Genomic DNA, 18,853 nt, shown 5'->3' with positions numbered 1-18,853 from the left:
GCTAAAACACTAGGTGGTTTACAGTTTCTGGAAGGAATTCGATTACAGTATTTCCCAATTGCCAGTAAAGCTTTCAAAGTTCCATCTACAGGATTTATAAGGAAATGATCTTGCATTCAGAATTTTTCCACTGGAACACAAGTAACATTGCCATCAATAATCTGTGTATATGTGTGTGTGTATATCTATCTCTAAAGATATAGATATATAAAAAGAAAACTTGACTGAAAGGGGATAATCTTTGCTACTGAAATGTTTGAAGATTTTCTTGAAATTAAATTCTTTCCAATAAAATAGAATTTCTCTCTTTAACCAAGGCTTACTACAGGTATAATAGTTATTGAAATGTCACTTAAGTTTATCAAAATATTATCAGACCAGGCCCCATTTTAAAAGCTGGTGGAGTAAAAATCTCAGATCCAAAAGGCAAAAATAAATATATGGAAAGAACTTCACTACTGCAATTAAGATTCTTCCAGAAGTCAGTTGGTAACTTTGATGGGCTTAAGACGTGGTTTTAAGCCTTCCAATTCAGCATTTCAAACGAGGACAGGGAAATTCATTGTAAGATCATATACAGCATTTACTCCTGTAACTACATAATTTCCAAAATGGCTGACACTGACTATGAATGCACGTTTTGCAAAACACGGCAGAAATAGTAATGCATTTGTTTTGTGGTTGCCCCTTGGCATTTAGGTTTTTGAATGACATAAAGGACTTTACTTTCAATTAAACTAGATGCTCTGGCTCAAGTTAATATAACCAAATGTCAATGTGTTATTAAGGCTTTGTATGTCATTGCTAATCTCTTGATTGTAATTAGTAAATTTCATTTTCATGAAGACCCCCCCCCAAAAAAAAAAAAAAAACTTCCCTACCCTAAATAGTTTGACAGAACTTGATCTGGTCATGGACCGTTTCTGACCAACTCATCTCACGGACCTGCTATAAGAAGTGACTTCATATTTCTCAGTTAAAAGACAAAATGACCAGGAGATGCAAACTTTCAGACTGGGGGGGGGGGGGTTCTATAGAAGGAGTGATGGGGCTTTTTAAATCGGTCTGTGCCCAGGGGCCCATTTTCACATACACTATCCATGTACTTGATGTTATAGCTTGCTTGCTTAATCTAGACTTAAAAAGAAGCGTAAAAATTAAAATTTACCATTTTACGTGCGGCATGTTCCTTAGCTCTGCACAGTTGCCAGGCAACCAGCAAAACCTCAAGAGTAACAGAATGTGATTAACCGTCAGAAAAAAAAAAAAAAAAAATCATTTTTAACCATATTTTCCAAAATCCCAAACTTTTCTTTTATCAGTTTCTGTAGTTAGAAAAAAACGAGTCGGCAGTTTGACCCAATTTTATTAGTTTCCTTTGGAAAACCTATTGAAGACAAATTATTTCATTGCAACACATTTCAATCTACAGTGTACACTTACAAAGGGCTGTAAATAGGAAGGTCAGCTGAAACACGACTGGGTGCATTACAGTTTAAGCAAAAATGGTTCAGCAACCAAAAGAAAAACATGAAGCTGTTGCTGGGTGGTGAGTGACTAACAGTCTGACTGAGGAAAGGATTCAATCCTGACTTGTAAAATATTTACGAACACAGCATTTTGGTAGCAAGTGCTGTGTATTCTACTGTCAGGAAGACAATGTTTGAACACAAAGGCAAAAAAAAGAAAAACCGACAGGATCTTAAAAAATTACAGCAATGACAGTTTAAAACCATGTCTCATGTTATTCATATTTTAGTCCCTGTTTACTCGTGTTTTTACGAAAATTATTTGACTCCTTTCCTTCTACACCCTCTCCTCTCGCCAAGGCTTCTACAGTTAAGACAACAAATCTTTTTAACTTGAGTGATCAGGCACAGACATGTTGTGGCCCATGTTAAAAATATAAAAGGACATTGGAAAGATAACACGGTCTGGTTCAGGCTCGGGGCTGTTCTTAATCGCTCATTTCCATGTCTTCCTGATGGTGATCATCTCCATTTAGCTTGGACTTTTTGGGAATTTGGCCCTCGGATCTCTCCATCTCCTCCTGGCCTTTGGGGGAAGAGGCAGAGCCAGAGTCGCTCTTCCTCTCGTCATCATCCTCCTCTCCTTCCTTTTCACTGTCATAACCTTGTTCCTCCTCATCATAATCCCGAGTCACCTGTGTCACAACATTTAAAAAGGTGTTTAAAAAAAAGTGTAAAGAGAGTTCGGAAGATTTCACAATTCTGGGATTAGTCAACGGCTTTCAGACACTCTTCCTTCTCAATATATATTTCAGCAACATCACATAGAACGTAACCACACATACCTTAACGTCTCCTTTCTCACTATCAGACTTGCGGTCTCGATCTCGCTCCTTGTCCTTACTCTTCTTTTTCTTACTGGTGGAGCGTTCTCTTTCATCTCTACTCCGGTCCCTGTCCTCCCTCCTGTCTCTATCCCGCTCCTTCTCACGATCCTTATCCTTCTTCTTCTCTTTCTTGTGACTGTGAACATTAAAAATAGATGGTTATATCTAGCTGCTGTGCTCCAAAATGTGTACTTACTGTATGTAAAAACAGAAGATGCATTACACATGACAACTCACCGCCTCAGTGATGGAGACCTGGACAGCCTCCTCCTGGGGGACCGAGACGCACTGCGGCTACGCCTATGCCTCCTGAGAGGCAAAATTATTAAATAAAAGTCCATCAATAGAATAAAAAAAACAAATACTCCTTCAAGTTGGCATGTCTACATTGAATTCCATTATTGGCTCTCAAACTTTGGACTGCTGCCATCTGAACTGATTTGCTGTATATATAACAGAACATTCACTGAAAAGGAAGTAAACCTGTTACAAGTGATTTTGGTCAGACCACCCACCGACTGATGCTTCGAGACCTCCTGGCGCTGCTGTAGCTCTTGGGGGGCGTCTTGGACCTTTTCTTAGACTTTTCTTCCTTTCTCCTGTCCCTGTTCAAGCCACAAGCAAGGTGTACGACATTAGACATTCAACGCTTTGACTGCAAGTTCACTGATCATACAGCCAACCTGCTTTAACCTGCTCTCACAGGAAGCTTAAGTTCAAGAAGAGGAGCTGCTCAACACCAGCAGTATAACACTGGATGCAGACGCACTGATAACCGATAATGATCTGTTTGTTGCGGCCAATACAATAACTGATAATATTAATCTTACAAATTTTAAAATCTTGTTTTTTCTAATACAACACCTATATTTCGAGAGCCAAGAATAACGAATACGTTAATTTATTGTAAACTTGTTCGTAATAGTCTTATTTGTAGACTGATTAATGCCAGGCAAGCATATGTACTGTGGGAAGTTTCGTGCAAACAGGCAGCGAGACAAAGAGGCAGTCGCACATGCAGTCAGTAAGTCCTTCTTCAATAAAATAAAACGGCAGTTACGTTGGTGCTAAAGACAACATTAGAGTTGCTGACCTCGATCTACTGCGGCGGCTTCTATCCCGGGAGTGGGACCTCCTCCTTCGTGGGCTCTTTGACCTCCTCCTACTCCTCGAATGGGACCGCCGCCGAGACCTGCTCTTCGAACGTCTGCCAATATTAAGATACAACAGATTTTAAAACATTATAACACCATTTTATTCATTGTTAATGTTCTTTATGTGGACACACAGCTAATAACTCCTCTCACACCCGATGTTAATAGTCTGGTGGCAGAATTTGTGACATTGGTGTCTTTACCTGTGTCTTGAGCGGGATCTGGACCGTCTGCGCCGAGAACGCGAACGGGATCGGGAATGTTTACGCTTGTCGTCTTTCTTATCTACAAAAAAATGACAATGTTAAATGCAGTATACGTATTGCTTACATGACGGAATGAATATGAACTAAATGCTTCCTAATTAAATGCTTAATTATAATTCTAGAGATCTTGTCAAATGAAACTGAACAGGACTTCACTGTGTACAGTCATTATAATGTACTATAAACCGCTAAATAAAGCAAGCGGTCTCTAATAAATGCATCATCCCAAAGAGTCAATTATCAGATGACGTTTTCTGTGATTAGTGTTTGGCATGTTGTTGAGTTTTCATTTTTTTTTTTTTTTAAAAAGGGATGCATTTTGCGACCTTAAAACTTGTGAGGCTGTGAGAAACAAACTGTACTTATTATAAGAACCCACCCAGAAATTTAGTATCTAATACACCAGCCCAACTAAAAATTGTCTTCCAAAACTTATTTTTAGAGGGTTAGGGTAACCCTAACCATCACAAGCAAGAAACCGACTACTCACTTCCTGGTTCAATGGCTGCAGAAATGAGCGACTGGGCCTCTCGGACTCTCTTCATGGCCTCTTCAATCTCTTTATTGGAGGCATCGGTTTTGAGCCCTGGATTCAAGTTCAGTCCAGCCGCTAATGGATTCAATCTGCAAGTGTCATCGATCATTTAGATTTTTCTCAAAAAAATAAAAATTAATAAATACTTTAGGGCAAACTCGATTGCGTACTCTGGACGAGACTATGTATGGTTTCTTACTTGGGGTCCATGGACTGCATGAGCTTCAGGAAGTCTGCAGACAGAGCCTGAAATAGAGACGAACAGGATGTTAAAAACACCCCACATTTTTTTTTTTTTTTTTGAATATGCTGCGACTATGAACGTGACTCATCAATTGCTCACTTGGGGGTTCATGTTTGGTCCCGGCATTCCCATGGCAGCCATCTGCTCCATGTTGGGAGCTCCCAGACCTCCAAATGGTGTCCCTCCCATCTGAAATATTAGACAAAGTCAGTTGTGATACTCAGCAGAGCTTGATGAACAGCATTCGACAGCATAGTTGACTTACTACGGATTTCTGGAACCTTTTAAGAGGCTTTTGGATGTTACAGTGACAGTTTTTATTTGTACTGAAAATCGTCAGCATGGTGGACTACATGACGAAGGCGGGGGTGCTCTAAATCCTCTATATTTTTCCCAGTATGGCTCCTAACTCAGGCTATACTGAGTTTACCACATTACTGACTGCCATTTACCACCATATAACATTCCTTCATCCAGAAAGAAGAGTATGTGATTGCACTGAAGTATGGTTGTGGTTACTTAGGTCAATTTTAAACTCAGTAGCAGAAAAGGTACGCTTGCAGTGCTTTATGGATTTCCAAATGTGAAAGATATTTCTTACATAGCTCACCATCCAGTCTTAATTACAAGCAGTAGCTTATTAATCAATGTTAGTAGATGCCCCATTAAATGAAAAACATGAACACCTTTTTAAGTCCTGACAGTAAAGTGTTGTAGCCAGGGTACATCTGGCTCGAACATTATCATGAAGCATTTAATAGGCTCACGTCACACTGTGGCTGCCCATGGTAAATAGGGAAAAATCTATGTATTCATTTTAGTGCATGGGCTTTCGCTTCAAAGTACTGCATCAGAAAATCTTACGCCAATTTTCAAAGTGCCTTTCCTCCATGTTAGATTTCTGTGAATTACTGCCATTAAATGGCAGAAATTCAAAGTTGTATGCTATACCCCCCCCCCCATGTCTAAATATGCCTAGTTGCTGTTTACCTCCTGTGGCTCCTTAAATAAAATGTTAATTTCTGAGATTTCTAAGTCAACTCTTAAAGTCAGACATCGGAGTGTCACTGAACACACCACCAAGTAAAGGTTACAGACTCTTGCTTGTAAATGCATCAACTTGCAACAGTTCTAACTTTGGCAAATATAGGTGATTAAATATTCACTGTTAGCATATATAATGCATATTTAAACTGTGTGGGCAGATTTCGTGAGTTACTGAAACCAATCCAAAATCAAAAAAAGAATCGGCAACAGTTATGTAATGAGTAAAAATGTTTAAAATGTCACGTACAACATAATTTGGCTTACAATTAGTGGTGTATATGAATAGCACTAAATAAAGCAATAGAAAACCCCAATGTAAGCTTTTAAACAAAATGAATGTAAGAACTCACAGATGCCAGAGGATTGGGTGTTGGAAGCAGGCCTCCACCAGGCATCATTCCTGCCACGGCATTGGCTGGAGCCAGCAGCGACATAGCTTTAGATTCATCAGGAATGACTCCTGGAGAAAAACAACAACATTTCAGTACATGCTCCGAGCAAAAATTGATAAACACTCAGACAAGACTTGCAGACAAGCCACCTCAGTCTAACTACTCTGTAGTGAAAAATAAAAAATAAAAAAATGTCTTTTTTAAAAATCCACTTTGTCTCGTCTGTAAATCTTGATCCCTGACTTTTTTTTGTCAAAGTATGATTGTAGGATTAGCAGCTATGAGTTTAAAAGTCACAATACACACTGTGGTCAACACTGCCAAGATTTTATCACCTGTACTTGTTTTTTAAGTCATGAACCAAACGTAAGCAAGCACAGCCAGTTGTCCCGTGGGATGTGCTCTCAACTTTCATTAGATGTTTTATGAACAAGCGACTCGCGCCGGCTGCTTCGCTATAAAGCACACAAAAACATTGAGATACAGAAAACAAAGTTCATGATTTGGGTGTAGACACAAGGGTACATTTCAACATCACTTACCACTACCAATTTAAAAAAAAAACAAAACAAAAAAAAAACAGAAAAGGTTCAGTCATTTACCTTTTCTGGGCTTTTGTTGGTGGTTACCATGTACAATCCCACCACAAAAGGAAAAAATAAATAAATAAATAAATAAAAACTTACTTCTCAATCAGATAAAGTACTGCTAACAAGCTACAGTACTAAGTGTTAGCCAAAAGTATGTCACACACACTAAAAAAAAAAAACAACACTAAACAATGTCCAATATTATCTGCACTAAACAGTTAATGCCAGCAAAAGCCGAGATAAAATCATGAATACTGTGCCCAAAGCTGAAGAAAAACCAAACAGTAAAATCAAAGGGAAAAATCTTAAAGAGATGATCATCCATGGTTGTGCAATCTGAAAACAGGCTATTTTTAATCTGACATTTTTACATTTTAAAAAAGGGAGAGAGAGACAGAGAGAGAGAGAGAGAGAGAGAGAGAGCAAGAGAGAGAGAGAGAGGTGCACGCACACACACACGCACACACAAACAGAAAGGACACTTGAGAAACAGGATAAGGCTGCAGAAGACAAAACTGTTGGTGGCATTTTCAGCAGGGCCTGGTATATAGGGCTGGCTGAACCAGGAAAAAGAACTGTAAAACACAACAACAAAAGAAACACCACTGTTAACGTGAGATTTACTCAACTCTTTCAGAGTCATGTGTGGAGAGGGTCAATAAAAAAAGCATTTTTACTGCAACATCAAGCAGAGGCTTAATACTACTTTTCATCTTGTGTGTTAGTGAAAATTTGGCAATACAAATGCACAGTGTAAAATACTACAAGGCTTTGGCACATGAAGCAAGTACAAGCCAAAGGCAGTTTGTGTGCTTATCATGATTAATAACCAAATTATATGCAAATTAACTTCCACAACATCTGATGAAAAAATAACTAAATAGATGATGGTACACACTTTTGAAATCTAATCTTGCATGCAGAGCTGATTAGTTAATCTATCTTGCATGCTTTGGTGTAGGGAGGTCCCGAACATTTCTTTTTGTTCCCAATCTGAGCACGTTAATTTTATGAATTTGCCAATACCAAGTCCTGATCCAGTATTTATATTTTTCTTTGTAATGCAGTCGCACAGTGTAAACCTGCCGTAAACAGGCAAAGATTACATTTGAAAAGTCAGTGCAGTTTGGATGCGTTTGTTAAACAGCTCTGCATTAACAAAACAGAACACCCACTGCAAACCCACAGGTTTTTTCACTTGTTTGGCCGATTAGACCTCCTCTCAGGACGGCGTGGACCTGTAAGACTATGCTTGATTGACATCTCCCTCACTCTATTCTAAGTTTTGTTGCACCTGTTAGAGTGGGACAACTTACACCTGGAGTTTGGTGACCTCAGCAAACTCCCACCATAGCCCCACACAACTTGAAGCTAAACATCGGTCTAATCAGCCAGTAACTGAAAACACCTGTGTGTATGCGCAGGGTATTAAATGGTTTCCTATAGTGTTGCATAAAATATCAACGGACAGAGGAGTGTCAGTGTGGATCTGTTGCAGCAACTTAGCTGCATGGTACATAACATCAGTTATACAGTATATCCTACTTTAAACACCATTTTCAACTGCAAGTCTTTTAGAGGCGTGTAACACCTGAAAAATGCATCTGAAATAGACAAAGTGACTGTTTTTAGCTGTAGTTGTTTTCTCAGTGGTGCATGCTGTTAGTGTGGACCATGAACACTGGGAAATTTTGACAAGTGGTGTATCCATAGAGAGAAAGGTTAAAATATAAACAGAGGATAAGAAATGGTTCAAGCTTGAGAGTAGATATAAATTAATTTTAAAAATGCCTTGATCGGCCTCGATACAGATCTGCTCGGGGCATCCCTAGTTTGGTGCATGCCTACTAATCGACATACATTTTATTTGAAAAATATTCAAATACTTCAAAGTGTGAGGAATAGAGATTGCCCTGCACCTTCTCCCCCAACCCCTCATTTTGCTTAAGAGTTGTGTGGCTAATTTTTTAAGGAAAAGATGCCTTGAACAGAGAGAAAAAAATGAAGAGTTAATATTTTACTGCAGAACAAGAGAGAGAAGGGGGCTTGCGAGCCTGGTGCCATTATTTTTTCTAATCTCCTGATGGCAGCAGAGGACCACTTTCAGCCAGCAAGGAAGGGGCTCTCTGCAAATGACTTGTTCACTATGAAAACCACAACACAAATAACAGAGAGAGAAGTTTACAGCTAGATTGTCAGACATGGACACAAATGTACATTTCCCTTTTACATACCTAGAAATGCCAAGCACTGAAAAGCTTAGCTAATTGTGCTTGGTCGGAAAAACTCACAATGGCTCAGATAGTGTTTGCAATTCTATTAAATACACCTACACATTTTGATGTACGTTCAGAGATAGCTGTGTGAGTGACATAAGAATAAAACAGACACCCACCTTCAGCAAAAGGGACCACAATCAAGGCTCTGTCCACGAAGACGGTGTTCGTCAGGTGTTGAGACACTCCCACCGATTCAGACTCAAGGAACTTTACAAAACAGACACGTGAAGTCACAGGCAAGGGAGAGTCACTGGAAGAAAATACAGATACGTTGTGCAAAGAATACAAACAAGGAGACCCAACATGCCTTCTTCAAACTGTGACTGTGTGTCCCCAGGGACAATTCAGTTAATAATGGATTATGAACAAAACTGCGTCTCCTGCTCTGTCTCTTCTAGTTACTACTACACGATATCATCTTGAAATACAACTTAAGTCTGCTTAAATAATATTTTTAGCGTGTTGTATTGTTACCACAATATTTATCAACAATCTGTTGAGAATTTAAGGAAGACTGCCAATAACTCATGTTTTGACCATTCATCATCTTCTCACCAGACGCTTGTAATGTGAGTGAACTAGTGGGTTACAACTGAACTGCTGCTGTTATCTTGCCTGAAAAGCAGTCTAAGACATTTCCTACCTGCACAGTAGCCAGGTGTATTTCATTAGAAAAAAAATACAAAGCAGAGAACAATTATTTCCTACTATAAACAATGTGAAAGTACTTCAATCAAAGCATCCTAGTTTAATCTGGGCAACCCAAGGGATTTCTAAGGGAGTCAGTGATAATATTTACATTAATGTCACTTGTTTTCCATTTTTATTAAGTATTTACTAAATTCAGAAAATGTCCTAGCTCAGCTCTTTGCTGCTAAAGCTAGATCTGGCACTTATGTTTATTTATTTTTTTTCTGACAATTACTTTTTTGTTTACGCAATTGTTCAGTATGTAAATTGTCAGAAAAAACGTTATAGAATTTGTAGTAATGCAAAACACAGTAAGAAGAAAAAAGATGAAACAGCCTGTCTGTTTTTCTTCAGTGCTGAAACAATAAGGTCAACTGATCAAGTAGTCAATCCATAAAAATAAAAATAAAAAAATTTTGATAATCAGTTTAAGTCATTTATCAAACAAGTGAGTTTTCTTTTTTTTTCAGTAGGGCTGCAACTAATGATTATTTTCATTATTGATTAATCAGCCGATTATTTTTAGAGTAACTGTCAGAGGAGTAACATTCCAACACCAATATGTATTCACTTTACTTTGACCAAAAAAAAGAGAAAACAGAAAGTCTTCCCCTTCAAGAGGCGGAAAACGGCAACTTTTGATGCTTAATCAATTCTCAAAATAGCTGCAGATTATATTCCTGTCGATCGAATAATTTATCAATCAATAAATCGTATCAGCTCTACTTTTCAGTTCATAAAATGAGTGAATATTCCACCTCTTACCATGTTCTCATTGTAAACTGAATATTTTTCCTTTTCTGCCTGTCACACAAAATAAGTAATTTAAAGACGTAACCTTGGGAGCTGGGAACCTGCAATGGGCATGTTATTACCATTTTCTTGAATTTTAAAATATTAGCGACTAAAAATTATTGGCAGATTAGTCGACAATAGATCATTAGTTGCAGTCCTAACAAATATTTGTTTGATAATTGAATCAAACAGTTAGACCATCATCAAAGTTTAGCTGGCTAACTGCTTTTGACCCAAATTACGGGAAGAGAGGGAATATAAATCTGGGCTAATTCTCTCATGTATAGACACAACCCGGAAAAAAGGTGTTAATTGAAGTTGTAACTATTAGTCGATTAAACCATTGGTCATTTTGTATTTGCAGATACTCAAACGTGAGAAATTAAGACTCTCTGTGTCATTTATGACAATGTAAGTGTAAACACCTTCTGGTGTTGAGCGGTTGTTCAGACAAAACAAGACATTTAAAGACATGACCTGGGATATAATAACGGGCATTTTTACAATTTTGTTACATTTTATAAACATATCGATTAACAAGGAAATTAGTCGGATGATGATTATTTTTTTTTGGCAACCATGGTTTCTATATGTTCTGCTGGGAGTAACTGCAGCACACCGAAGGCGCGGGCAAACGTTAGCGTTAGCATTAGCATTAGCTGGCCGTGCGGTGAGGCCTACCCGACGCTACAAGGCCTCAAGAGGAGCCCAGCGTGGGCTAAGGTAAGACAACGTTTTACCCGGGTATAGTGGAGAATACTCACTCAGGTGGAAACAGCTTCAGCTCCTCTATGTTTCCGAGGAATCCGAACAGAGTCCGCATTTGTTCGGACGTCGTGCTCGGGGAGACATTAGTCACCTGAATGACGTGCGTGTTGGAGTTCATTTTCGCGACTGGTTAGCAAGCTGGCTAGCGTTATGCTAGCAACGTGCCCTGATTTAAAACAAAAAAAGACGAGCTAGGAAACGTTTACGAGAAAAACAACATTAGGCGAAAAGAAAAACCAACATCTTTCCTGTAAAACACAAGGTGGTTGGCGTTTGCTACGGACAAAAGACGACCGCTGCGAGCAGAGAGCAACAATGCCGCGACCAAAACTGTCGTGAGGCAGAAATGGGGCTTTCAATTGCAACTTGTAAACTCGAACGTATGAGTTTTTATCATAGTAAAGACAACTGTTCCCATTAAAGTGGGGCGAAACAACATAATAATGACAGTATGTTTTTCGGTTATATTTACCAGTGGTCGAAGAAGTACTCCGATGCTTTTTCTGGATTAAAATTACTGTTATTTTTATGCCCATCACAATTTCCCACAGCCCAATGTGATGTCTTCAGTTTGCATGTTTTGTTTGATCACTTTACAGGCAAACTCAGTATCTTCTTTTAAATCTCCTCTTAAAACTCCCTTCTTTCTTGTGTTTTTTTTATGAACTTTTTGGTATTTGTTATTTTTTTAATTATTTATATTGTTTTGGATTCAAGTTTGTGATTCTTAAAAAACTCTTATTCCTTGTTTTTACTGTAAAGTATTTTGTAACTGTTTTGAAAGGTGCTCTATAAATAGATTTGTTGTTGTTGTTATTCTTCTTATTATGACAAAGAAAAGCAGCAAATCCTCATGTTTGAGAGGCTGAAAACAGAACATGAAATGATTAATCAATTATCAAAATAGTTGCAGATTAATGCTCTGTAGATAAGAATAATAATAATTATCATAATCAATTAATTAACTAATCATTGTAGCTCAAACTTTTACCACAATGTATGAATATTCTGTTGCAAGTAAAAGTCCCTTATTCAAAACTGTAAACAAGTAAAATGACAATAATATGATGGGTTCTGAGAAATGTTCTTTGATTATTGAGAGTAAAAGTACTAGCTGAAGTAATTATTTATAGCACTTTTCAAAACGAGGGTTACAAAGTGCTTTGGTTACAAAAAAGAAAATAAAAAGCATTTCATAAATATTTACTATAAACAAGCAAAAAACATTAAAATTAGGGCAAGGAAGACTCAATAAAATGCCTTGTTGCAAAAAAAGGTTTTTGGTTGAGATTTAAAAAACTAAAAAAACCTTGGTCACCATGAGTCTTGAACCAGGAGCCCTGGTTGTTGTGCTCAGCTCAAAGTTCCCTGTACCGAATTAGCAACTCGCTGACATATGGTGGAGCCATATGGCTCCACAGTAATTAGAGATTTAAAATACAATTCTAAATTTAACAGAAAGACAGCGTAACAAAGCCGGCATCAGGGTAAAACACAGTGGAGTCTTTGTTAGTAATTGAATTTTGAATTAATTGGAGGCATGTTATGGTTTCTTGGTCTAATCAGTGAATACAGAGCATTACAATAGTCAAGACACAAGGAGACAAAACAATGGATTATTTGTTCGAGCTGTTGCAAACTTAAGAAAGATCCCAGTCTGGGGATGTTTCTTCAATGAAAATGATGGAATTGAGTAACAGACTCAAGATGAATTTCAACAGGGAATAAAAAATGACCTCTAGGTTTCTAGGTATGTTAAAAAAAATTTCAAATATCTGATTTTGCACAATGACGAGAATGTCAGTTTTGTTGTAATTTAACAGCAGGAAACTTCCAGGCATTAATGTCCTTAAGACAAAATGGCAACATTTGAAAGTTTGCTGGGTTACACAAATACATACAGCTGGACATCATCAGCAGAGCAATGTTAAGAGAGACAGTCAAACTGATTGATAGGTAAGGAAAGCAACGATTCTACTTTTACCTACATGCTATTTACATATTATTACTGTTGATGCTTTGATATGAAGGCAGCATTTTAATGTTGTAGCATCACATCTTATGAGTTAATATGTTTTGTATGCAGACTCTTAATCTGCAAAGTAACTAGCTGTCAAATAAATCTAGTGGAGTAAAGGTATAAAGTAGCATCAAATGGAAATATGCAAGTATAAGTACCTCAAATTTGTAGTACTGTCCTTGAATAGATGTACTAGGTTACTTTCCACTGATGACATTACATAAATCTGCAGACACAGGATAAAGAAGAGAAAATGTGCACCATGTGCAGTATATAATTAAATATCCCTTCCACTGAAAAGTGTTTTTGTTTATTGTTACTTAACTTGAATTTCTGACCTTCACTGCGCAGAATTAAGTAAGTTCAAAGTTTGACACTACAAGTCTGTTTTCACATTAATCTGCTGGAGTAAAGGTTCTCTGTCGTCACCTTGAATATGAGTTTAAGACACAAGCCCAGTGTTAGGCTGAATAGGTCAATGAATTGGATACACTGACTTTCCCAAGCATGTATCCACAACACACCTCCTCAGGTATTTCTATCGTCATGAAAATATTTGCATATTCATAAATTTGGGATTTTTCATTGAGCATGAAGGAATAGATGTAATTTTCTTTTACAATTGTGAAGGAGGAAAAAAATCGTATACAAATTGATATTCAAAGCAGAAAATCATAAAACGTGTGGAGGGGGTATTTAAAAAATTAGGTTTTTCAATTTTTTTCCGACAGCACGTAAAGGCAGCATGACTCGGAATACGGCTGAACCCAGAGTGGGCGTGGTTAACGTTGTGTCACAGGATTTTGTTGCTAGGCTGCTAGCTGGTGGTTTCTGCTACAAACATTACTGCCTTTTTACCTCTCTAAATCACCTAACTGTGCAAACACCGTGGTAGTTTGAGATCGACAAAGGTATGCTCACACACATCTTTTATTTCAAACAATAAAACAGTTCCTAGTCCTGTGAAAAACACAACGTCGGAAGGCAACTCAACGACACACATCTGGGCGCAAAGTCGTTGCTTGCTAACTTAGCGTCCTCGTAGCCAGTCGGTGTCAACAGGTTGCTACATTGTAACTGCGGTTGTTTTGGTTTTAATGCCTTTTGAGTGAACGGTGACGGCGGCGTTAAATTTTATTTTGACGTTAGCTAATGTAGTATTGCTTCATAAACTCCAGGATCCAGCAACTCGGGGCAGTCTAATCCCCGGACAAGCTGTCAGGATGGGACTGCACAGAGCTACAACATGAGACAGGTAAGTGGATGAACTACTTTGTTTATAAAGGTAAATTATATTTTCTGTGCATGGTAGTGATAGGTTTTTTAGAAGTTTGTAAGTGTCAAGAGTTGACGGTGCAACGGTGGCGCGAAATACATGAAAACACTGCCTCCAGAGGGACCAGAAACCAGTATTATTTGCAAGTATCAAGCAGAACAATTAAGACGAAGGCAAAACATAATACAATATTTTAAACCTAACAATATACCCAGAGACAAAAAAGCGATTGGCAAGGCTTAAAAACAACACCTTAAATATTACAACATTTGATTGGATTTATTTATGGGTCTATAAAACCCACCAATCCAAGGAATAAAATGTTAATTGTTTTTGTTACATTTATTTTAATATGTTAAAAGTCATACATAAAACATGTAACATAAAACTGAACAATAATTCATTCATCTATAAACCAAACGTAGATCAGTGCAAATTAAACCAAAAATAAAACTAAATAAATATCCACATCAGTACACCTATAAACCACAAAAATAGATTATTGGATCAAGTAACATGTAATTAATAGCCATAAATAAGCTCTGACCTGACCAGAAAAAGTCCCTCTTAACTTTGTCAAGTTCATATTTACTTAAAACCTGATCCACTGTATGGGACCAATATGAAAACAATAAAATAACAAACATACAAAGGACCATATTTGTAAAAGCATCTCACTTACACCTTTAAATGGCTTAGTCAAAGAGTGGAGCTATAAGAAAAGATCATTATTCAGTTTCACGTTTTTCTTACATTTCTCACTGAGTTTTGGGGCAAATTTGAAAATTCATTTAAGAAAAGACAGACTGAAGGACACGCACCCTTTTATTCGCAGCAACAAATGTGGTATTTACCCACAATTAAAATGAATAATTTAAATCTGCTATATTTGTTTATACCTGAGTTGGAGAGTACAGTATGTCATTCAGAGTGAATTTCGAAATGTTTCTAAGTCTAAATAAGATCCAGCTGTGGATGTCAAACCACAACAATTTGTTATAGGGAGCATTGAAACAATCTTAAGTTTCATTTTCAATTTAACAACAGGTACAAGGAATAGTTTCAGTACTAATTCACTGATTGAATTTCATTTTAAATTGTGTCTCCTTCTCTAATATGTAGGTAACATGCTGCAAGTCAGTGCACAAATTTCAATTTTTTTTACTATTTTTGGCTGGCACTACACTGTGTCAAGTACTGGTCAGCTGCAACTAACGATTATCTTCATTATCGACTAATCTGCTGATCATTTAGTCCATAAAATGTCAATAAAATGCCCATTTCAACTTCGCAGAGCTGAATGTAACATCCTCAGATGTCTTGTTTTATTCAAACCCAAAGTCCAAATGCCCCCAGAATTGTCCGTTTACAATGACACATGACAAAGAAAAGCAGGAAATCCACTCATTTGGGAGACTAGAATCAGCCTCTTGTTCCACTATTTTTGCTTAAAAAATGACTGAATGAATAGATTGCTTAGTTATTTTTCTGTCAATCGGCTAATTGAATTTTCATTTAAGCTCCATTGTCAAGATGAAGACTAAAACTAGTATTCTTTCTCTTACAGGAAAATGTTGGCAACTTATGAAAAATAACCATGAACTGGAAGGACACAAAATGGTGAATGTTTTCTAATTTACACCCCCTTTCTCATGACGCCAACAGGGAGATATGGGCATCCTAAGACTGATAGCCAGAACCATGGGTAGGATCAGTACATTCAGGTCCTATCAGTTCGTGCTTCTCCTGGCTGCTGCACTTGCTGTTGTAGCTTTTTACTACTTTGGTTCCGAGAAGCAGAATTTCTCCAGCACCACAAAGAGGATCAAGCAGACCCAGGCAAGCCACAACAGCAACAGAAACGATGCAGACCTGACTGTGGACACCAGGCTCTCACATACAGCTGGATCTGAGGAGCAAGGAGGGGAAGGCCGAGAGATAGGAGGAGAGGGGGAGGGTTTCAGGTCAACGAAAGGGGACATTGAGGGTGCTGACCAACGCTACCACGCACTCATGATGTTCACCAAGGTGGATAAGAGCCGGAGCCTGCAGGACAAATTCAGGGTGGCCATGCTGTCTATGGTGAAGCATGGACACTTTCTGGAAGGTGAGGTGTTGGTGCTTCATTTTGTGAGCGACCAGGCCAGCCAAGAACTGGGAGAGAAGATGCTGGAGGAATTTCTCCTTGACGCAACATTTAAGTATGAGGTAGGCAGTTTAAATGATATGTTTGCAGTGTATCATTTGTCAATTATCTAATGAGTTCAAGACAGAAGAACTCTATAAGATGTTTTACTTAAGGAAGGAAATTTAATTTTTATTAAAGTTTCCTTTGATGTGCATTACAGTCAGTTAGGTTTTTTACATTATAAAGTATATTTATTCAGTTCAGTGAGGGCAGATAAATGGAAATTGATATTGGTATTAGGATTTTTGTCCTGAAAAGCCCTAGAGACACGCTATTAGACTATTTGGTTTCTTGTTGCATCTGTCTTGTATTTTTACTGCACAACTCTGTTGGACGGACAAAAGCTTCTTACGTATTGCAAATTTATTTAGTATCAGTTCAACATTCAGCACTTCAGAGTCAGATGAAAAAGAATTCACAAGTTAACCTCTGCTTAGGAGAATAACTTTTGCACATTAGAGCTGAAACAGTTAGTTGAATAATCAATTGGTCAGTTGGGAGAAAATTAAGCATCAAAAATTTTTCCCAACTGACAAGCAAAACTGCCAAACATTTCCTTGTTTCAGCTTCGTAATTGTGAGGATTTGCTGTCTTTGTCTTATTCTCGTGACGATCAATCATTTTTGGACTTTAGACTGGTGACCACACAAAACAAGATATTTGAAGATGTCCACTTGGGCTTTATTGATTGTAATGGACATTTTTCACTGTTTTGAAATTTTGTAGACTAAACAATTGATTGATGAATCAAAAAAAAAACCAATTGTCAGGTTAATCAGTAATTAAAATAAGTGTTAGTTCCAGCCACATTCGACATAAAATACACCATTTGAAAGACTGTGTATTAAACTAGATTTCCCAGCATATTTCTAACAGGAAGAAATGAGCAATCCAAAAAATATGGTGGGTCGACTGCTTATTATAATTTTACATTTCAGTAAGACTTGAGTTTTTCAACTTCTTTTGGCCTTTGCCCCCATTTTAAGGGCCCAAAATTCACATGACTGGAGAATAGTCAAGTTTTTATTTGGATTTGAGCATGGTATTCATGTGGTATATTTCATTTTTGAGAGATGGGGACTGCTCTAAATAGGTTAGAAATGATTTAAAAAATGTCAGAAAATAGTGAAAGGTGTCTGCTGTATTTTCCCAAGAACAAGATGATGTATTGAAATTGCTTCTTTTATTTGACAAAACATCCTCGAAAATATCAAAATAGTTGCCAATTAATTTCCTATTAATCTACTAATCATTGTAGCTCCGAACGACACACACTTTTTGGACAGTTTTTTCCAAAGGCATTCATAGTGTTGCACTCATTTGTCAGCATGAAAATTGACAGAAATAGTAAAGTTACAAGGGCGGGGGGCCTAGAAAGAGAAGTTCAGTCCTGACTTTTTTCACATCTCCACACCTCTGGCTGATTGCTGAATGAAGTGGGTGTGCTTGTCGATTTAGGTAAATTACAGAAAATGTCGCAGCCCCCAAATGTCAAAAATGTGTGGGGGGGTTTTAGACTCTGTTCAGAAACATGACAAGCACTTACTTTAAAACAACCTGACCCCTCAACCCAAATTAAAAAGGCCTCCGCTGACAGAAGAATATTGGCTGTAGATGTGGTTTAAATTTGAAACACATGGGGGCAGTGTTGGCCTGCCAAACAAATCCCTCAGTAATGGGGATATCCCACCCAAACTCTGCTCTTTGTGCCAAAAGAGAGGATTATATCCCTTCTCTGTTGCTTTTTCTGTTACATGCAATGTCCTGCCTCATTTCTCCTCTTTTGTTCTTCACAGAGCACACGATCCTAAACTTGTTTACAAATTTCTTATCCCTTCCCAAGCCCTCATCACCAGCCAGGCCTTCTCTCTCAGGAATGTCTTATCATCTGCAACATCTGGTATAGATGTTACAGCGCTCTGTTAGCGTCCCGTGCCTGCTTTGGATTGGCTGGAGGTTTGCTCAGCTTGGCATATCTGCAGTTTTGAGCCTGCGGATTAGATTGCTTACTGTTCGTTTAACTCTCCATACTGAACACTGTGCTCAAAGTCTCGGAGGGACACAGCTGAAGTGTGTAATGTAAAATACTGGACACGTTTACTGGTCAGGTCTGACTAGGTGTAGCAGGTGTCAAAGCATGACAGCGGCTACACTAATATAAAACTAATCTGTTGCGTTACCAAACTACTAGACAAGACCAGATAAGACCAGTAGAGCTCAAACTGGCATGCAAAGAATACTTCCCAACCCCAA

At 37.9% G+C, this 18,853-nt stretch overlaps 2 protein-coding genes across 7 annotated transcripts in view; one reads left to right on the top strand and one right to left on the bottom strand.

The window, feature by feature from the left end:
• Positions 1-1,348: 1,348 nt before the first annotated feature.
• Positions 1,349-11,681, bottom strand: LOC120791268 (serine/arginine-rich splicing factor 11-like). 3 transcript variants are annotated; one of them, XM_040129594.1, is made up of 12 exons: positions 11,589-11,681; positions 8,980-9,113; positions 5,953-6,062; positions 4,655-4,744; positions 4,511-4,557; positions 4,267-4,400; positions 3,714-3,795; positions 3,450-3,563; positions 2,872-2,961; positions 2,594-2,665; positions 2,315-2,492; positions 1,349-2,164 (listed from the first exon to the last, which is right to left on the bottom strand). In XM_040129594.1, the coding sequence occupies exons 3-12, from the start codon at positions 6,034-6,036 to the stop codon at positions 1,958-1,960; spliced, it is 1,098 nt and encodes a 365-aa protein (XP_039985528.1). In that variant the 5' UTR covers positions 6,037-6,062; positions 8,980-9,113; positions 11,589-11,681; the 3' UTR covers positions 1,349-1,957. The 3 variants fall into 3 exon arrangements, with proteins under 3 accessions (XP_039985528.1, XP_039985527.1, XP_039985529.1); XM_040129593.1 differs by lacking the exon at positions 11,589-11,681 and adding an exon at positions 11,113-11,490; XM_040129595.1 differs by lacking the exons at positions 8,980-9,113; positions 11,589-11,681 and adding exons at positions 6,330-6,449; positions 7,901-8,649.
• The window catches only part of xxylt1 (xyloside xylosyltransferase 1), a 35,930-nt gene continuing 27,768 nt past the window's right edge, over positions 10,692-18,853 (top strand). The window contains exons 1-3 of one of the 4 annotated variants that reach the window (XM_040129598.1): positions 10,974-11,071; positions 14,315-14,391; positions 15,980-16,620. In XM_040129598.1, the coding sequence (XP_039985532.1) occupies positions 16,084-16,620 (537 nt within the window). In that variant the 5' untranslated portion in view covers positions 10,974-11,071; positions 14,315-14,391; positions 15,980-16,083. Of the gene's footprint in view, positions 11,072-13,889; positions 14,048-14,314; positions 14,392-15,979; positions 16,621-18,853 lie in introns of those variants that run through there. The other 3 variants (XM_040129597.1, XM_040129599.1, XM_040129600.1) reach the window with 3 other exon arrangements.

The sequence above is a fragment of the Xiphias gladius genome, chromosome 6 (assembly GCF_016859285.1).
Source record: "Xiphias gladius isolate SHS-SW01 ecotype Sanya breed wild chromosome 6, ASM1685928v1, whole genome shotgun sequence".
NCBI classification, from domain to species: Eukaryota; Metazoa; Chordata; class Actinopteri; order Istiophoriformes; family Xiphiidae; genus Xiphias; species Xiphias gladius.
The sequence above is the reverse complement of the archived record's forward strand: the minus strand, read 5'-3'. Positions and strand labels throughout refer to the sequence as shown.

What these genes read in the sequence shown, in the direction of transcription:
- LOC120791268 (XM_040129593.1), bottom strand. Translation starts at nt 11,234, where the DNA reads ATGAACTCCAACACGCACGTCATTCAGGTGACTAATGTCTCCCCGAGC. An exon ending in TGCAGCCATTGAACCAGGAA is followed by an intron (nt 3,796 to 4,266) that starts GTGAGTAGTCGG and finishes ATTTTTTTGTAG; the next exon opens with ATAAGAAAGACGACAAGCGT. An exon ending in AGGTCTCCATCACTGAGGCG is followed by an intron (nt 2,493 to 2,593) that starts GTGAGTTGTCAT and finishes TAATGTTCACAG; the next exon opens with TCACAAGAAAGAGAAGAAGA.